At 34.8% G+C, this 20,875-nt stretch overlaps 3 protein-coding genes across 6 annotated transcripts; 1 reads left to right on the top strand and 2 right to left on the bottom strand.

The window, feature by feature from the left end:
- Positions 1 to 152: 152 nt before the first annotated feature.
- Positions 153 to 11,427, bottom strand: Psn (presenilin). 4 transcript variants are annotated; one of them, XM_073073718.1, is made up of 10 exons: positions 11,147 to 11,427; positions 10,305 to 10,522; positions 9,681 to 9,890; positions 8,807 to 9,027; positions 8,335 to 8,433; positions 6,753 to 6,995; positions 4,839 to 4,940; positions 3,106 to 3,333; positions 2,179 to 2,291; positions 153 to 1,963 (listed from the first exon to the last, which is right to left on the bottom strand). In XM_073073718.1, exons 1-10 carry the CDS (start codon positions 11,291 to 11,293, stop codon positions 1,808 to 1,810), a joined length of 1,737 nt encoding a protein of 578 aa, XP_072929819.1. In that variant the 5' UTR covers positions 11,294 to 11,427; the 3' UTR covers positions 153 to 1,807. The 4 variants fall into 4 exon arrangements, with proteins under 4 accessions (XP_072929819.1, XP_072929820.1, XP_072929821.1 ...); XM_073073719.1 differs by having other exon boundaries at positions 4,881 to 4,940; XM_073073720.1 differs by lacking the exon at positions 6,753 to 6,995 and having other exon boundaries at positions 11,147 to 11,426.
- Positions 11,428 to 12,428: 1,001 nt separating this feature from the next.
- On the bottom strand, positions 12,429 to 16,231 carry Rpt2 (26S proteasome regulatory subunit Rpt2). The gene is made up of 9 exons (XM_073073716.1): positions 16,076 to 16,231; positions 15,709 to 15,996; positions 15,181 to 15,351; positions 14,572 to 14,700; positions 14,000 to 14,185; positions 13,629 to 13,729; positions 13,278 to 13,374; positions 12,736 to 12,945; positions 12,429 to 12,597 (listed from the first exon to the last, which is right to left on the bottom strand). Exons 1-9 carry the CDS (start codon positions 16,076 to 16,078, stop codon positions 12,463 to 12,465), a joined length of 1,320 nt encoding a protein of 439 aa, XP_072929817.1. The 5' UTR covers positions 16,079 to 16,231; the 3' UTR covers positions 12,429 to 12,462.
- Positions 16,232 to 16,419: 188 nt separating this feature from the next.
- Srp54k (signal recognition particle 54k) lies at positions 16,420 to 20,875 on the top strand. Its single transcript, XM_073073715.1, has 7 exons — positions 16,420 to 16,738; positions 16,830 to 17,006; positions 17,837 to 18,066; positions 18,654 to 18,804; positions 19,262 to 19,410; positions 19,841 to 20,102; positions 20,341 to 20,875. Exons 1-7 carry the CDS (start codon positions 16,661 to 16,663, stop codon positions 20,797 to 20,799), a joined length of 1,506 nt encoding a protein of 501 aa, XP_072929816.1. The 5' UTR covers positions 16,420 to 16,660; the 3' UTR covers positions 20,800 to 20,875.

Below are 20,875 nucleotides of genomic sequence, written 5' to 3'. Positions count from 1 at the left end.
TTTACAACTCTCATAATACTATAGAGTATTGAGTATTTTTCGACTTAACAGATTGAGTAGTTTGCATAAGATATTAATATTTACGACTATCAAAAGTATTTCTTAATCAACTTTATCAAAAGTGCAGCAAGGTGTCGAAAGAAAAAAACAAATTATTCATAAATATTTATATTTTTATTACTGATAAGTTGAACGTTGAACTTGATAAGTTTTAAATTGGGATTGACCTACTGGAATGTCATACTTTAATAAGATGCCAACAAATAATAATTTAAAGAATAATATACAATAAAGAGATTTAACACGGAAACCATCTTTCTTATTATTTGTATTGAAGTGAAAAAAATGTTTTATTTTGTACACAACATTGTAACAGGTCTGCGATCTATATCATATTAAAAATGAGAACTCACGGAACGCTTTTCTTTCGTCTTCGCACGTAGATGTAGAATAGCGATTTTATTAAGCATTTATGAAGGTGGCCGCACCTCCCAACCCTGTGAAACACGGTCGCAAATCATACGGAAAGAGGTCGATCTCATTTGCCCACCGTTATAATGGAACAAGCAGGCAATCGCGCACACCGCGATAATAAATAACGCCGTCAATACAGGTGTCATTTACCTACATTTTCATGGTTTGGAACAAAAACGCCCCGTGAGTTCTCACCGCAACAGTAATAGGATTAGAGCTCATTTGAACGCACGGAAGAGCATACCTAACAATATAAAGGTATCGACTTAAACGTGTATGTTTTATTATAATTTATTTTAGAAATAAAGAAGAAAAATTGTTTGTAGCTTGTAAGTTTAGCAATATAATCGTGTTTTAGTACTAAAGCCTCATATATTAGTATTTTACTGCGTAGCGAAAAAATTCTAAGTATGGTTTACTAGATTATCATGGATAATAAAAAACACAGTTACGTGATTTTTATACTCACGACTAAATTTCATTGTCAAACATAATTTTAGGGTGTATAGTAGTCGAATCTGTATGTTACGGCACTCGACGTTCATAGAGAGCCTTGATATACATTATACAGGGAGGATTTTTAAAACACCTGTATGGCACAAACATTTGAACGCATGTTTGAAAACAGTGAAGAACGTGTATTTGAGTATTTGTCCAAAGCTTGCTTCAAATATTTGCATTTTTTTCCATTTGGTGTCGATTTTTCGAGCACACATAAAAGCGTTCAAACTGGAAATATGTGCGGCGCCGGAACACATGCGCAAAGTCCAGTTGACAGGAGACTATGACATGAGTGACAGGATAAAAAATTTAAACAAATATATGTTCAAATGTGTGAGCAAAGTTTTTGTTTAAATATTTCCTTATGTCTGGTACGGGCCTAAGTATTAATCAAATTTAACCATTTGTTGCCTATCACATTTAACAATTTAAGCAAAACTATCTAAATTTTAATAGACAAAAATTGGTCACAATTAATTACTACGAACGGGTTGTATACAAATTAATTAACAAGTAGTATCTACTAAAATGTCCATTCAATTTTATTGCAATGTTTTATTCATAATTTAATTAACTACACCTACATTATAATACCTACAATTGGTTTATTAGATGCTCTAGTAATTTCAATAACAAATTGTGACTGTCCTATTAATTCTTGCATAGTTAAATTTACATAAATTGTTACATTACAGTACATTGTTTGAATATTCGTATTAATTTATATATCTATTGAACGGTTTAATTAACTAAGCGTGGCGCGTATCAATAGTTTATGTTATTATTATCTATTGATTCTGTATTCTATAGTAGATTGAAGGAGTGGCGGTAGCTAAATAAATATTTGTTCTGCGGCGAGAGCGTCCGCGAAGGGCTTGACCACGCTACGTGTGGCGAAGTAGAATATCAGGCCAAATGTTATTGAGATCGGCAGAGCTGGTAATGCTTTCCTGAATATCGCTAACAGTAGCAGTGTAAGACATAGACCCTGGAACATAAAACAAAATGTTAAGATAGAAATATTGTTACTTACACTTTTACTAGTAGCACATACTTCACTTACATACACAACTTCCATACTTACATACACATACACAACTTCATATACTTTTTACCTTACGAAAAAAAAGCATGAATTGTTTCGATAGTTAGATCTTTGTGATAAAATAATTTATGTCATCAAATTGATATTTAATTACTTACGATTAATATAGCTACAAAACAGGCAAGAGTGGTGTTCCAGTCTCCATATGAACTTGCTTTACCCACTAACACGCTGTAGAATATGAAATCTCCCAGGCCGAGTTTGACGCCTTCTGCAAAATTAAAGTATGAAATTAATTTATTTTATTTTATTGACATATATCCTTGTCGTTTGGATTTTACAATAAATTATAATAAAGAATTATAGTCTCATCAATAATTAGGTGTCCAAAATGTAAACAAAGGTGTTGTTGACCTATCAAGAAAATACGTTACAAATGCTATACACATACACAAAGGCTACACACCACGATACCACTTCTGCCCGTCGGCGCAGCGCGGTGTGACACGACAAATAAAACCCATACATATGTAATTAATTCACAACCGTAGAACTAGTGCTACTTACGTTGCGTTGTGATAGCGTCTCGCTTTTATTTTCGACATCGTCGAGCGTAGCGGTTATCAAGCCACATGTATGCAAAGAACAAATATCTGTCAACTCTCTCTCATCCTCGATGTCGACGAGCTGCTGCTGCGAGCACGGCATGGGTCGATTCCCGAGCTATTGTACCGAGAACATATATCTTACTCTCATCCTCGATGTCTGCGAGCTGCTGCTGCGAGCACGACATGGCGCGGCATGGACCGATTCCCAAACTACGTACCGAGAACATACAACTTACTTTCTTACTTTTATCCTCGATGTCAGCGAGGTGTTGCTACAAGTTACGTGTATGCAAAAAACAAATACATGTCAACTCACTCTCGTCCTCGATGTCGGCGAGCTGCTGCTGCGAGCGCGGCACCTGCGAGACGATACCCAAGCTACGTGTCTGTAAAGAATAACTTACTCTCGTCCTCGATGTCGGTGAGCTGTTGCTACAAGCTACGTGTATACAAAAAAACAATTACATGTGAACTCACTCTCGTCCTCGATGTCTGCGAGCTGCTGCTGCGTGTGTAGCGGCGCGGGCGCGGGCGCGGGGCGCTCGACGCGCGTGGTGTAGCGGGCGGCGGCGGGCTCGGCGCTGTCGACGCGCAGGCGGCGCGGCGCGGCGGGCGCGCGCTGCTGCCACGCCGCGTCGAAGCCCGCCTCCGCGCCCGAGTTGCGCTCGGCCGGCCCGTCGCCGCCCGCCTCCGCGCTACCTGATCCTGTATTACATATTTAAAACATTCACATATAACGAAACAAACACGTAACGTTTAATTTTGAAATACTCCCAACGTATTGAGTAACGTAACATATTTAAACGCGTAGAATCCGCACCAAACTTCTAGTCCGCTTTAAATATAGAAACGAGTCGCGTCACAAAAGCAAATTGTAGATATTAGCGTTCTTTTGTAACTATTCAGAAATCGCTCTAAGAATGTTGATTAAATATTTACCTATAACTCTAAATGTATCTAGATATAAAAATGCACCCAAGTGCACACAATTTATTATTGTTAGATTAATTTCGGTTTGTGGGATAACTTTATCCGTAAAATATACACTAAAAATGTAAGCGGTTTTAATAATAAACTCAAAGGAGTACATCGCTCAAAGCATTAAACATTACTGAATTAGCAAAACACAAAACTTAAAGTTTGATAACAGAAGTATGAAATTATTTCTAATGTCCTTGAGAAATATTTCGAATAATTATATGAAACACATTTATAAATGTCACAAGCGTCCCAGAGCGAGTAAAACTGTTCGGTAGAGAGCCAAGAATTAGTGAAAAAAAAAACTTCCCTTAAATACAGTATTGCACAATCCCACTCCCATTTATAAGCAAATTTTACAGACAGCACAATACTACAAAAGATAAATTACGTGGAGTAACAGAGAATACAATAATGGATAAATATGCTGGTAGAATGAATAAAGCGGACAATTACGTAAGATAAGCACACGGATTACCCAATTGGTGCAGAATACCGATGAACGATGAAAGCCCATTGTGCCCAAATATTACACGCATTTGCACATACTTATCGTGCAAAATGGTAAAATTACGGTAGTGTGCCGAATAATATCGACAAAGTAAAACAACGAAGCTGCAACATGTCTTGTGTGACTAACTGACGATAAAAGCTATGGGAGTTTTGTCGCGTGGATTATAGCGGAAAGGAACGACAATAACCATTCGAAATAATTGGGAAATTGATCCAACTTCAACGCGTTGAGTGTAGCAAATAGTGACGACAAAAAGTCGTAATAAAAAAAGTAGTCAGACCTGGGGTTGCAACGTATGCGAACAAGTGTAAGACATGCCATCCAACTAACGGAATGTAGTAACTAGTGACGTAATCCGGTACGAAGAGGAAACGTCTGGAGTATACCAAACAAATACTGCAAACATACTAGAGGCGTAGCGTGCTGGGAGTAGAAGGGCGCTCTAAATTTACGCCCTTGGTTTACGGGGTTCCTGTCGTCCTTGTTTTTGTCGGTAATACCCTTATAGAGGCGGGGAATTCCACTTTCACCCCAGTCGGCGCAAACCCACGCTACGATACTAAAACAAGTCATCCAAAACAGTGGAGGCGGATGGAATGCATTTGAACAAGCATTTCGACACAACGCGCGTGGTGACGCATCGAGTGCGGCAAAGTGACGACAAAAGCGGCACTGGGCGGCAAACCGCGGCAACCGGGTACGGTAGAGAGGCACGGACCGCGCGGGTTGAGGGGGCGCAGCTCGCGCGCGGCGTGCTCACCTTCGCCCGCCGCGCCCGAGCCCGTGCGCGGCGCCGCCGCCAGGCAGTACATCACCGTCGCTGCAACACAAACAATCGTTCATTAAAATCATTATTGTACCGAACTTAATCTGGGGCATTTCACGCCAAGCGGACAGGAAAAAAGTGAGGTTCTGAATTTTGTTCATATTGGGCTCAATCTCAATCTCTCTAAGTGGATAGGAATATGAACACACAATATTATTTTTATACAGTGCCTATTTATCGAGTTATGAGCTTGTAAAGAATGGTATAAATTAAAATCATGATTTTATTAAAGTAATTTTTCGTACATTAAAAAAACTAAATAAAATATTTTATTTAGCGGTTTGTATAGAAAATAGTTTTAATTTTTTAATAGAAAAATCTATTTAAAAAAATAAAAAAAATACTCGTCCAAAACCAGAAGTGAAATTTTCAACTCAACTCGACAAATAAGCACTGTATAAAAATAATATTGTATGTTCACATTCTCATCTACTAAGAGTTTAATCGACAGCAATATGAACAAAATTCAGAACCTTACTATTTTTCCCTGTCCGCTTGGCGTGAAATGCCCTATCTACAATAATTTGAATTATAAAGAGTGTGTGTAGCAATGTGCGCACGCCAAGTTAAATTATTGCGCAAAAAAAAAATAGTACGAAGTGAATGGTGTAATTTATCAATCACGTTGTACTATTTTTTTGTTCATATTACTTTGTGTCATATCATACAGCTCAGCCACACATGTGATCTAAGTTGGAACACTTCATACGTCTTGGTCTTACCACAACCTTGAAACATAGTCTAAATAGGCCCATCTTAAGGAATGTCAGGGTAATATATTGGCTATTTGGGAGGCCCCCTGTGACCTTAGGTCAAAGACGAAATAGAGTGTACCGACCGTTTCATGGCAGACAAACCAAAAGATGTTCCTTTACAACAAACATATATTTAAATTATCTTATACTTAAATATTACTCAAACTTAAATTACCTAGTATAGGAAAATTCACGCTCGACACAAAACAGCGTAATGGCCGAAGGAATACTAGAGAAACGAGGAGGATCTTTGATGCTATTTCGTCTCTCAGTAGACAGAAAAAAATACCATGATCAAACGGGTATGCAAGTCAGAGGCACCTAAAGATGTTATCATACAGATTTAAAATATCGTTATAACCTAAATATAGTTCGTACCTCTAAATAAAGTTCGTATTTACTTTAGTACCTTAAGATACATAACAAATTCACGTCGCTTACAGTCTTCAATATGCGCTTGTCAATTATAGATAAATATGTATATTAAATCTTTATAGGACATCTATCTTATTGTTCATTATAACTACACACTTTGTACATGGTTTTACCAATATTTGCCACCTTCAGGGATTGTTCACGACATGCAATTGATTTAATGTTTAACATTTGTAATCAGTGTCAATTGCTATTTCTGCTATCCCTGCATGATATATTATATCTGAACATTAAGTTAGACCGTCCTATTTTTTTTTTTACCCCATGAACTACAAAAACCAGCGTCGCTCCACTATCAGGCATAAATGTTGGTGCAACGGTGAAGCTAACTCAGTCGGACCAGTGAAGTTTCTATTACCTTCCATATGCTTTCGTATAACAATATGTACAATTATTATCAGGAACGGATACAACAAAAAATTATAAATGTAAGCACCATCCTCACTTATGAGAATTTTGCGTGTTTCATTTATAAAACTATTATATTACTAACATAATATACACATAGAAAGACATATAAATATACTAAAAACATATAACTCATACATTCAGATAGCGCGCACCCACTCGAACCATACACACCCGGGTACAACAGCGCTGAGTCGCGCCGCAATACCTCGTGAGTACCGGAGCCGGGGGCCGGCGCGGGCGTAGCGCGGCACCGGGCGCGGGCGGCGGCACGGGCGCGGACGAACCCCGCCGCGCCCCGGCCGGCATCGGCCACGCCCCAGACGACACCCGACGCGCCCCGGACGACACCTGCCGCGCCCCGGCCGGCACCCGCCGCGCCCCGGCCGCACCACGCCTCCCCCGCGCGACACTCGCCCCGGTCCCGCCACGCGCCACCGCCCCCCCTCGCCAGCAGGGGGAAACGATACCACGTCAACACCACAGTACAACAAAACGAACTAACCGTTTATCCATACCTACTTATATCGAAGCGGTGGACGTACATTGGATGTCTGAACCGAGTACGTCATAAATGATAATTCAATAATACAGGTACATCTCGTTCAATGGCACCGTTGCGAAACAATGCCATTTTTAACACCATTGTAATTATGTTCACGTTTACATGACACCAAAAACACTAGTGATTAATTTTATACCGAACTGTATCGTCCAGTAAAGGTCTTATTTCGACCAATACCCATTTTACCACCATTGTAATTATGTTTACGTACGCGTACACGACATCGAAATAAACTATCGATACCTACTCCAATAACATAATCAAAATGTCTAAGCTGAGCTGATAGGTACTAAAGTAAAAGTCGATAAGTATCATATAAATAACTAAATAAAGTTCATTTGAAACATATTTCTTTTAATACCATTGTAATTATGCACACGGACACAGTAATACATGTACATGTCGAGTGCCTCTATCATGATACATATATGTACAACAATATACATGCAAAACAAATAATACTTATAAAGATAAGGATACATCGCTTAGCTAAAAACAGAATAAAATAATGAAGATTATAGAAATAATCTTAAAAGAAGAGAACAACACCAAAGCACATATAAAATAAAAGTAGTAATTAGAACATAGGTTAAGATTTCCTCTATGCTCCTATGCTAAAGCACTTGCATTGAGCATAAAGTATGAATTCAACCTGAAGACTGCCATGGTTACCAACAAATACAGATTTGTGATAAATTTTACCAAAGAACCAAATGAATACATTAGTTATGATCAATATCGGATTTTAAAGACTCAATTCAGTACCGAATTATCAATATCAAAAACGAGTATTAATACTGATATTTCTGTAAATTGTTATATTTATTCATTCCTTTAGTCTCATACCACTCTATATTGTAAGACATGGTCTATACTGTAGGTACTATTCCTTTCTCGTTTTATACTTCGTTCATATCCCCACTAGGTAATTAGGATTATTATTTTCTCATACACTCGTGGTAGAATACATTATCATGTCTTATACAGGGTCTTGTAGAGCTTTCAACTCCCATTATCATACAATGTCACACACATATCATAATGCATCATATACATTCGTTAGTTTTCATAGTATTTTTCGAATGAATCACACATCTTGTCTTTTTTAAACATTTCTATCGTACTTGTACAATAAAATATTGATCGTTATTCATTTTTATGAATACCAAACTTCCCTAAGAGTAATTTACCACCGACCCTTTCACCTACTGCACAAATTACTCACAGGAATAAATTAAAGCTGGAAATATTGGTTCGTTCCTTTCTTGAGCAGTCTCAACTAATATCCTCAGTGGTCCCTTTGGCGTTAACACAGCTACCAAATCTGAAAAACAAATGTACAAGGAGTATTAAAATCTATTCATTGTATATTTGTTTAAAATGCCGATGAAATAAATTCGGTGAAGCAACAATCTTACAAACGTTGAATATCACACAGAAAGTAACACAATAGTCTTGATATGAAATAGTTTTTGGGATTAGATCATGTAAACATGGGCAGACATAAATGTGTCACGACGGCAGCGCCCAGGCTCGGTACTACATTTAAGAAAATCAAACACAAAGAAACAAATAAAGAGCAGCCCCCCCGAGGCATCGGTGCCGCTTTCGAGGACTTCTCAAATGAGATACTCCATTATAATATAGGGATAGAGTAAAGAAAAATGAATAAAGTTATAAATAATTAAATACTTTACCCCAGATTGAGATGACTGCGAGAACGGCCCAAGTAGTCCATTCAGGCAGATGTTTGATGAAAACTAGCGCCATAAGTGCTGCTATGAAGATCAGGTAGGCCTGCTGCAGCCGCAAAGGACCCTTCCAGTGAATCACTATCATGCCCATCACACCAAAATTCCACATAACAACTGCCAGTGTGATATAATCCATAGGTATGTTGTATGCTCGCAATGCTTCTCTGCAAATAACATAGAATACATTGAATATATCATAAAATAATTCCTACTCATAATTCCTCTATCATAGGCATTGGCGTATGTAAGGTATAACTTGTCGCGAAATTATTTAAGGGGTATGTTATAGTGCTGCAAAATTCAAATACACAGGATTTTTTTGTCAACTTTTTGACATTACTGGTTTACATATCTTTTACAATTCAGATAGTCTTTCATGCAGTGGAGTTTAAAAAAAAGTTCCAGGTATGACTACAATATCATATTCACGAATAACCAAACCCCACTAATAATAAAATATTGTTAAATAATGCCAGCAAGATGACTCAAATCAATTCGTGCATGACTGAATATGAAACTACCATGGATTACCTGTTGAATGGAATGTTCACTTTCTTTAAATTCAAATGAATAAAAGATATTCCCTAATATTTTTAAAATAGTATAAAACTATAAGTATGTATATTATATGCAAATCAAGTCTTAAGAATTCCTCATAATCTGGTTTAACACAATTTTAGTTTTTCCATCCCATCTTAGATCATAAAAGTTACCATTGCATAAGCTTGTATAAAAACCCTAAAATTTTCTACTCTTTGAAGCATTTTTATTCAGAATTTTATTAGTCATCTAGTACAAAAAATAAACAGATACTTACTCTATATACAGATATGAGAACAAGAACAGCAACATGAGCGACGACATTATGAGCCATCCATTTATGGTTTTGTAAAATCTCTTTTTGTAGAGCAATATCAGTACGACTGTCATCAATGCTATCACACCCAGAAGTATTAATGAATTTGCCAGAGCATTCCATATTTTTGTCGCTGTGTTTGGACTCTCTTCGTGGAATGGTGTATAGACTCTGAAAAAATTATTAATTTCTATAAGATGTCAGTAACAAACAAGGGAGCAGTACACTTGATGGTATGTGGTCTTCTAAGGCTCTCTGTATCCCAACTCAACAGGGGTTTTGCCTCAAGCCTGAAGAGAAGTAACATAGACACCTCATAATGTAAATAAGCTAGCAACCACTGTCTTTCACCGAAATGCAAGAACTGCTTCATTCCATCCTGGTTGAACCACACTCCTTCTACCAACTTTCAATACATAGAATGTAATCACTTCAGTCATTGAAAAGAAAAATGAATGGATAAAGAGAGGATAAAGGAAAGAAAAATAGATGTTGATTCTCAGGTGCTCCTAGGTTATTAAGATTTGATGCCGCATTCAAAACTACAAACTTATTCTAGTGCAATTTTTATACCAAAATACTTACAGATAAATATCCTTAACTGAGTAGAAGTTGATAGAGGATATGGTCGCTACAACAACAATCATACACAATGTGACCGGCACAAAGAGCTTGATGACGTGTCGGGCTCCATACTTGAGCTCCAACTCCTCAATCTGCAGCTCAGCTGGACCCGACGCACTGGGGACGTTTGGGTCCGACCCACTCGCACTTGAACTGCCACCTGCAATCTGTACTACACTCTGCAAAAGAAAGAAACAAATACAATATTATACAATTTATTTCTCATCTTATGCATCATGCTGTAGTAGGCATAAACAAAAAAGGCAGTTTCTCTAAAGCCTTTCTATGTTATGCTTTAATTGTTAAAGTACGAAGAGTATGAAGGTGTGTAATATATATATAGGCAATGATTACCTTAAAAATGATATTATATTATATAATGTTATACACATTACTACAATAACATTAAGTCATTAACATTAGAAGATAGACAACCCTGCTATTGCAAAGGCAGCAATTTATAGGCTACAACTACAACTCATGTCCTTAACCCTTAAATACCGTTTTTATAAGACAGCCTACACAAGCAGAAAGTAGACTAAATAAATAATACAATTTGTATATGTGCCTATAACAAAAACTAAAGAAATCTCATTCAAGTTTATGAATATTACCCGTCATTACTACTACAGCTATACTCCAATGCTTTGTTAGAGTATTAAATAAATATCTGGTTCTCATGACTCATATACTTACAATATAACAAGCATTATAAAATAAATTCGAAGGTATTCAAAGTATATAGAAATATTCATGCATAATATGTGACGTGTCATTTAGTACGATATACGAGCTACACTTACACCATAAGAGGGCTGGGATTCCGATTTAGTTTTTCGCTTCCTCGCAATCCGTTCAGCGATCTCCCTATCGGGGCGTGATTCTGCGATGTGGCCGTCCATGAGTGCAGTGTGCTCGGTCACGTTACAATCGCTATCGGTGTCACTCATTCATATTACTATCACAAACATTATGATTAATAACGAAATATGTAATGAAACACTGTTTATCCACTACGTTTTAAGTTTTACTTCGGTTCGATGCAGTGTTAGTGCAGCGACAGCAAAACACAAAATAATGCAAAAAAATGAGTCACAGATGATAAAATATTTTTGTCATCTGACTCTTACTTGAAGCAAAGGTTAACGAATTATAAAGCCAAAACGTAAATTATCATGTATTGTTTTGTTATAATAAAATGAATAATCATTTTTTTGTCCATATGTACATACCTTATAATTTTTTTAGATGATGTTTGAATTATCAAACAGGAGAAAATTCAATTTCATAGAGTATATAGAGCAATATTTTTTTTTTTTTTTTTTTAGTTTTTTACAAATTCATTTATTTTAATCATTTTAATTAAGTAACAATTATACATAATATATCTATCTATTTACAAACTTAAAATCTATACACAATATACACAAAAAATATAATTTAAACAAAAAAAGAAATATTAAAACTTAAATAATTAAATATAAAACAATGAGTCCAAATCACTGCCTCCCGGTAGAGTCCCAAGAATGCTGGCTGCGTTGCCGCGTTGTATGGCCAAACTTAATCTTTGGCCAAAGTAAGTAAGCAATATTTGTGTTTTAAATTTCTATTAAAGAAACTAACAGTGTAAAAGAAATATTTATTATGACAAAATAAATCGTCAAGATTAGACGTTTTAATCTTAGGCTGCCTCTAGGCCTACAATAACATTGTACAATACTTTTTAATATACAATAAGATTGAAAAGCGCTCTGACTCCAAACGAGCAATTAATTATATTGCACAATAATGGTTACTAACTGCACAATGTTTTCGTGTTCAGTCAGAAATTGAGAATAGTTATCTCCATAAAGAAACATCTTGAAAAGTGGCAGTAGATGTATTGACGTTCAAAAAGTACTCTGTAAAGAACCTATTTTTAATTAAAAAATGATTTGAGTAAAAATATTACGCAATACTAACTCTACACGATGCTATAAAAAAATAAACTCGCTCAAACTTTCGTTCAATCTTTGCACAATTTTCAATATTTTTGCACAATATAAATACATAATTGACTGTTTAGGCTTGGAAAGCAAACTACTATTATTATTCATTACAGAACTTTATTAAAGTAAATTTAAAGGTAGAGTCCTTCAGGGGTACCCTCCTTCTTGCGGTATAGTACACTCTCCTTAGACTTTTTGAAATCTTCATTGGTGACTTTCATACGCCGCTCTCGCAATGCCATCAAACCTGCTTCAGTGCATATTGCCTGCAAAAAAATAAACATGAAGTAGTTAGTCTGGTATTAAATTTGAATACAAAACATCTTGTTTATACCATCAGTTGTATTAAATATTTTATCTTTAATGATTTTTTATTATTGTTTCTTCCCATCAGTTCACTCTACCTTAATATCAGCGCCAGAAAGATCATCCTTAGACATAATAAGTTCAGAAAGGTTGACATCATCAGCTAATGTCATCCTTGAAGTATGGATAGTGAAGATTCGCCTCTTGGTTTTTTCATCAGGAAGTGGGAACTCTATCTTCCTGTCAATACGACCTGGACGGATGAGAGCTGGATCTAATGTTTCTATTCGGTTTGTAGCCATTATCACCTAGAATGAAAAAATATATTTTCAATAACTAAAGCTACAGATTATTTTGTGCAAGAAAGTGGCAAATGAGCATGCAGTTAATTGGTAACATGTTGGTAAGTAATATTAGCAATATTATTTAAATTGGCCAAAAAACAGGAATAAACAAAGTCACCATACTCATCAAACAACAAAGCAGGGAAAATACTGCTATTGTTAGGCAAAAATAGATGATGTTATGGTGGCATTGCAGTTGAATAACCAAGAAATCCACCGCTTTTAAAGTCGAAAATACAGTCGTAATTTAAACCTAGAATAAGCTAGACCTTACAAATTTTATATGTAAAACTTACCTTGACATCACCACGAGAATCGAAGCCATCTAACTGGTTGAGAAGCTCCAACATAGTTCTTTGGATTTCTCTTTCTCCACCAGAATTCGAGTCATAACTGAAATAAGACAATTATAAATAATATCATTAGTAACTTAATTTTAAAAGTATATGAATGAAAGGGGGAGACCATTTGTCCCAATAATTTATAATAGTTCAATTCTCTTTAAAAGAAACGACTTTACTACATGTAAATTAAATTGTTGGAGGTGCATTTTTACATTTTACACAATAATATTAATGTCATCTAATACAGACGTTAGCTCTAGTTTCTTTGATAGGTCCATAACAAAACTAAGAACAGAATTTTACCGCTTTGTCCCTACAGCATCAATTTCGTCTATAAAAACGATAGACGGCGCGTGTTCTTCAGCCACACGGAACAACTCTCGTACCAGTTTCGGCCCATCGCCCTGTGAAAAAATTCTTTAGTCATTATTGCTGTTTTATAGATAAATAACGTAATAAGTAGCCATTGTATTTTTTTAAAGTCCTTCATACTTAATCTTTTCTAGTATTATTGTAATATTGTATAATTATTTAATTACATCTTTTTGTAAATCCTGTGTTATCCTTTACTAGCACATGGTAATTTATTTTAGGAATCCAAAACTTAAATAGGCTTTAGAGCTAGCTATCTTTAGTAAGGCTTCAAATTAAAAAAAAAAGTATAATATATTTACCAAATACTTCTGAATCAGTTCAGATCCAACAACACGAAGGAATGTCGCCGATGTTTGATTGGCCACCGCTTTAGCCAGTAAAGTTTTGCCAGTTCCAGGGGGACCGTACAAGATCACTCCTTTGGGTGGCTTGATGCCCATCTCCTCGTAATACTCAGGGTGGGTCAGAGGTAACTCCACAGATTCCTTAGAAAAAACAGCAGATTAGCGATGGACAGAAGTATTCATAGATTTGCAGAATTAAATTCTGCTTCTTTGTTAACAACTATAATGTAGAATATGCTCAGAATTCTTCTGAAAACAAAAAGACTGGATAAATATGTCTTAAAGATGCCATTGTAAGTTTTTTTTAATTTAATGTAAACAATTTCACTTTCATTAGGCTAAAAAAAATCATTATTTAATATTCATAATTAAAATTCAACAAGCCAATAAACTATGCTAAAGAAATACTCATACATACATTTAAAAAAGCATTCTATTGCAGGTTTGTAAAAATGTGTGAATTTATGTTGTAAAAGACAAAGTCACACATGAGTATAACAAAACACATTTTCAAAAAGAGATATTACCTTTATTTCCTGTATTTGTGTGTCCAGGCCACCAATATCAGCGTAAGTCTCCTGTGGGGCCTTCTCTAACTTCATCACAGACACCATTGGGTCTGTATCATCACCAAGCACACCCACAACAGCATGGACCTATATCATAACATAATTGAAACAAGTGAATACAGTATCTAAGCTTAAAATGTCGTAAATACTTTATGTTCAACATTTTAGCCTGAATATTCCTTCTAGTAATAAATATGCATACATTGTGCATAAAATTAACTTAATTGCCATAAAATATATTGACATAATTTATATTATGATGAATAATTAATATATCTTATCAGCAATGAATATTTTGTACAAATTTATACCATACATACATTCAATCATAATAATGGTTAACCTTGATTATAATCACAATATTTAAAATATGGTCAATAAAGTTTTAATCAAATCAATTGTTATATTTCTAACATAAAGAGCAAAAGTTCTTCATCCTTATTCTTCGAGATCTCTAATTAAAAAACAAAATTAAATGCAGAAACCTCTACTCTGCTTTACTAGAATGACCACATTTAACATATTTGGCACATATAAATAATTACCAATTAACATTAAGTTTATTACCTTATGGTTCAGGAGTACTGAGCAGCCAGGTTCCAGCTGATCTTTGTCCACGAAGGACAGTATGCTCACATAGTGCTCACTGCCGACAGATGTAGAGACAATAGCATGGTTGTCATCTATTATCTCCTCCAGGTTGCCCACTGACATGGGAGTGCCTCTCAGGTCATCAACCTTAAATAAGAGAAAGAAAAGGTATTGTAAACAGACATTTCATACTTTAAGACAAAAGAAATAGTTATTTGTCACTGAGCTAAATCATAACAAGTAGTATTGAATATAAGTGTATTCTGTATACTATTTATAACATACAACTTAGAAGTTGAAATCTACTCATCAACCCATGACTCTCCCATTGCTGGGCATGGCTCAGAATGTCTATTTGGACTGTGTTGATACATAATGATGTTAATACATATTTATATTTTACATTTTTTGTATAATTTTAACAGGGACTATGCTTATACAGATACTAGGAACACAGCACTCCTATTAGTTACTGATTACTTAAAAAAACCAAAAAAAACATACCTTAGACCTCTCCTCCTCAATCTTTTCTTCCTGGGGCTTCAGTCTCTCTTGGTTGCGGATGAACTCCTCCTCCATCAGCAAGTAGTCCTTGATTCTCTCCAACTTTAGGAGCTTCAACCTGCATCGTGTGTGTGGCGTCACCTGCGGCAACTTCAGGGCGGCGTCAGGTCCCTTTGCCTTACGCTTCTTCTTACCAACCCTAGTGGGTATTGGAGGCTCGTATTTCTTCTTCTTATCTTTGTCATCTTTTTTGTCTCCACCACTACCACCTCCTGATTGATTCTGACCCTATTTTACAAAAACAAGAACTTTCAATATATGCAGTTTGATTTAACACAATTATAACTGCAGGTAAAGTAATGCTCACCATACTCTTTCACTAAATTAACAAATTATTTCCTATTTAAAATGGAATATGAATAAAATTTGCTGACTACTGCCGATTACAAAGCGAAATTTGTTTTTTTCATCTATGGTCGGGTTACTAGAGATGTCCTTTTAGTGATGTATCTTTCTTTTACCGTTTTATTTTATTACCGATTTTTTTAAATAGAAATAGTAAAATTTATTTTCACTTTCTTTAAATAATGTACAAGTTTTATTTTAATTTAGTGAGTTAATGTGTAAAATACACTTAATTTACTATACACTCGTGTTAAAAGAACTCAATCATAGTAAGACAAAGATAAACAAAACGGAACGTTTCGTATTTGACGTTTGACGTGTCGATGTAGTAATTTATTCGACGTTCACGTCGTGGTTGATTTGTTCAATTTGTGTGATTTATAGCAAACTTATTTAGATTTAGATTACATTAATGTGTTGTGGCACTGGATAGAAATATAAAAAAATGTCACAAATCCTTTTATATACTCAGCTTTTGTAATTTCAACTTCTTCCAACCGAAGTGTTCCATAGTGGTCTTACGTCAAAATAAAAATAAGCTCCCAAAATGGTTTTAGCAGATTTAGGTCGAAAAATAACCACTGCACTACAGTCCCTAAGTCGGGCGACTATAATCAATGAAGAGGTAAAGTAATTTATACATTTACGTGTTAATTTATGTATTCGTTTTCTTATGAAGGCATGTGACAGTGACGATAAATTGTGTACTATTTCAGGTCTTGAATTCTATGCTAAAGCAAATATGTGCTGCACTATTAGAAGCAGATGTAAATATTCGTCTAGTGAAGAATCTTCGTGAAAATGTCCGTGCAGTCATTGATTTCGATGAGATGGCTGGGGGCCTCAACAAGAGGCGCATGATACAATCAGCTGTATTCAAAGAACTTGTTAAGGTAAAAACATCGTTCCGTTTTATTAAATATCCTTGAATTATTTACAGTAGTTTTTAAACAAATAGTGCTAGAATTATGTTGATAGTGCTAGTAGTACATGTTATTGTACTACTGTTACTTATCAGCTTACACAATTGTATTTCTCAATAACCTTATAACCATATTATTATTTAAAACTAAGTAACTGAATTGTATTATTGAGCATTTAATTGCAGCTTTGTCTCTTTTGCAATATTTTATTTTTTAATCTAATAAGATTTTTTTCATATTGTAATATAAAATTAGGAGTAGTATTCCAAAGTCATAGTTGTACTCTATTTCTATTTTACCCTATTTATATTTAAGTTAAATTAATATTCGACTTAAGGTTATAATATACTTTCTAAATTAATAATAAATTCATTCTAATACTTATATGACTTTCCTATACAAAATGTTTTTGACAGTTTTTTTGTAGTAACTTCATAAGGTAATTAAGAGATATAATGTGGTTATGGTAATTTATTTGAGGACTATCTTGCTGCCTATTGTATTATATATCTTATTCCAATACATAGTTTCAACCTTTACGGCAATGACAATGCATATTTCTCTTACATGTTAACACATATATTTGTATCTTTACTTTACTATAGGTTGCTTGTTGATTTTTATTATTAATACTATATATGTTCTTCACCTTATATTTTAATTCACAAACAAGGGCATGTAATTTTTTTCTCAGAGAGTACTTTGAAGTTTCAGGGGTTTGGCACTAGAACAAACTGTGATTTTATATGATTTCTTAAATGCAATACCACCCAGATTTTTAATTATATGTATCTTTACAGTTAGTGGATCCAGGTGTAAAGCCCTACCAACCAGTGAAAGGGAAACCCAATGTCATAATGTTTGTGGGTCTGCAAGGGTCTGGTAAGACTACAACATGTACAAAGCTTGCCTACCACTACCTGAGGAAGAACTGGAAGTCATGCCTGGTCTGTGCAGATACCTTCCGAGCTGGTGCTTATGACCAGGTTAAACAGAATTGTACAAAGGCCAGAATACCGTTTTATGGAAGGTACTTTCTTTTGTAATATTCTTTTTATTACTAAATTGAAGTTGAAAGTATGTATGTAGACCACTTCTGACATCTGTAATCAACTCCAAATGTAATTGTAGTTCTATATGAGGACAGCCAAAGGTGCAGTTACCCCTGAGAACTAAGTTGAAATACTGTATACTAGATAAAACCTTCACCCTTTAAATTGGAACACAGCAAACTTGTAGATTTGTGATATATCTAAATATATATAACTCAAAGGTGACTGACTGACATAGTGATCTATCAACGCACAGCCCAAACCACTGGACGGAACGGGCTAAAATGTGGCATGGATAAAGGATTTTGATCAATTCTACCCCTAAGGGGATAAAATAGGGGATGAAAATATTACTTTATAACGCAAGCGAAGCCGCGGGCAAAAGCTCGTGAAAAAATAAATGTGCTATTAGCGTTAAACATATTAATGTTTTTATATTGTATTGACAATGACAAAGCCTTACTAAAGCCACACTGTGGGGTATTAAAAACATTAATGAAATGATTTTATTACTTCCATGTCTTTAACTTTGTCCTTAAGAACACCATTATTATTTTGATTTCAGTTACACAGAAGTAGATCCAGTTGTGATAGCAACAACAGGTGTGGAGATGTTCAAGAAGGAGGGCTTTGAGATGATCATAGTGGACACCAGTGGTCGCCACAAGCAAGAGGAGTCACTGTTTGAGGAGATGTTGGCTGTTGCAAATGCTGTTGTAAGTTATTTAAACATAATACATACTTATTTTTCTTTTTGATTAAAAACAATAATACCAATAAGAAAGCTATTGGATAGGGTTAGGAATTATTATATAATGCCTAAATCACTGTTAAGTTTTATTATCCACTATACCCAGTAACAGACTAAAGTAAGTATATAAGCATCAGAAATAGCTCTATGCTGGGCACAGTTTGAACTATATTCGCAATTGAACTTAATTTACTTTTATAACTAAACCTTAAATTCTGTTTGGGGCCACCTATATTGATTTGTAAGTACCTTAAAACAGTTGCATTCTAATCAAATCCGCCTGAAAATCAAGAGGTTAAAAAAATAGATAGTTTGGAGTATATGCAAAAAATATATCAATTTTTGTTTTATACCTTTAGGGTAATTATATTATGTATAATTTTAGTAATTGTGTAGTTACAAATATGTAAATATAATTGCAGAAACCAGATAATATAATATTCGTTATGGATGCGACAATTGGTCAGGCTTGTGAAGGACAAGCTCGTGCTTTCAAAGAAAAAGTGGACATTGGTTCAGTTATCATTACCAAATTAGATGGCCATGCCAAGGGAGGTGGTGCATTGTCAGCGTAAGTAGAATAATTAGCATTGTAATCATTATAATAATAAATTGTAATAATACTTTTGAAACATTTTGCTTATTAACCCTATAAAATATCAAGGGTAATATTTCATGTTCCATACATAAATTATGATTTTTGAAGTTGTATTTCTTATGGCATGCTTGGCGACATGTAAAATCGACACCATATTTTATCATCTCACCTATATTTAGTAAGAAAGGTATGAAAGTCTCATGATGGATTGGGTAGATTAATATTGCCTGTATTGTTAGTGTTGCTACTAGCAATTATTTACTTTATAATTGATTAATTACAAATTATGTACATGTGGACATAATAATACACACATAATTAAAAAAAAATCTGCAAACATTAGTTACAATAAATAATACTACCTCACTACTCACACTTATTTACTGTATAACATTTTTTTCAGTGTTGCTGCCACACAAAGTCCAATCATTTTCATTGGTACAGGAGAACATATAGATGACCTGGAACCATTCAAGACAAAACCTTTTATAAATAAGCTTTTGGGTATGGGAGATATTGAAGGACTTCTGGATAAGGTCAATGAGTTGAAACTGGATGACAATGATGAATTATTAGAAAAACTGAAGCATGGACAGTTTACACTGAGGGCTATGTATGAACAATTTCAAAATATAATGAAAATGGGACCATTTTCTCAAATTATGGTAATATACTATTTTAAATAATTTATGTTAACATTGAATTTGACATGTTAATTAGTGTAAGTGATTTATGTATCATTCTTATTAATAAATAAATGTTATGGGTAAATTGGTATAATATTTATATAATTTTAATATAAGTTGCGACTAGATCAGACTTAAAGTTTGAAAGTGTTGAGCCTAGTAAGAAATGTACAATCTAATGTCAACATAGTTGTTATTTTATATTTTTCTGTTATAGGGAATGATTCCTGGATTTTCCCAAGATTTAATGTCTAAGGGCAGTGAACAGGAATCAATGGCAAAATTGAAGCGTCTTATGACCATAATGGATTCAATGAATGAGGGTGAACTGGATCATCGCGATGGAGCCAAATTGTTCTCAAAGCAGCCGACACGCATCACAAGAGTGGCACAAGGCTCTGGCGTAACTGAAAGAGATGTAAAAGACCTCATTTCTCAATACACGAAATTTGCAGCTGTAGTTAAAAAGATGGGCGGTATTAAAGGATTATTCAAAGGCGGCGACATGGCCAAGAATGTTAACCAAACCCAAATGGCCAAACTTAATCAACAAATGGCTAAAATGATGGATCCCCGTATTCTTCAACAAATGGGGGGAATGTCAGGTTTACACAACATGATGCGTCAATTACAACAAGGTTCAAGTGGAATGAACAGTCTTATGGGTGGTAAATGACACTAGTTTTATTCCGTTTTAAAACCATCGTTAAAAAACATTGTAATCTTTTATAATCAATAAAGTATGGGCTATA

This window comes from Epargyreus clarus, unplaced genomic scaffold (genome assembly GCF_041222505.1).
Source record: "Epargyreus clarus isolate Ecla_fem2 unplaced genomic scaffold, WU_Ecla_fem_2.2 ptg000006l, whole genome shotgun sequence".
In the NCBI taxonomy this organism is placed as follows: domain Eukaryota; kingdom Metazoa; phylum Arthropoda; class Insecta; order Lepidoptera; family Hesperiidae; genus Epargyreus; species Epargyreus clarus.
This window is presented reverse-complemented; position numbering and strand designations above follow the sequence as displayed.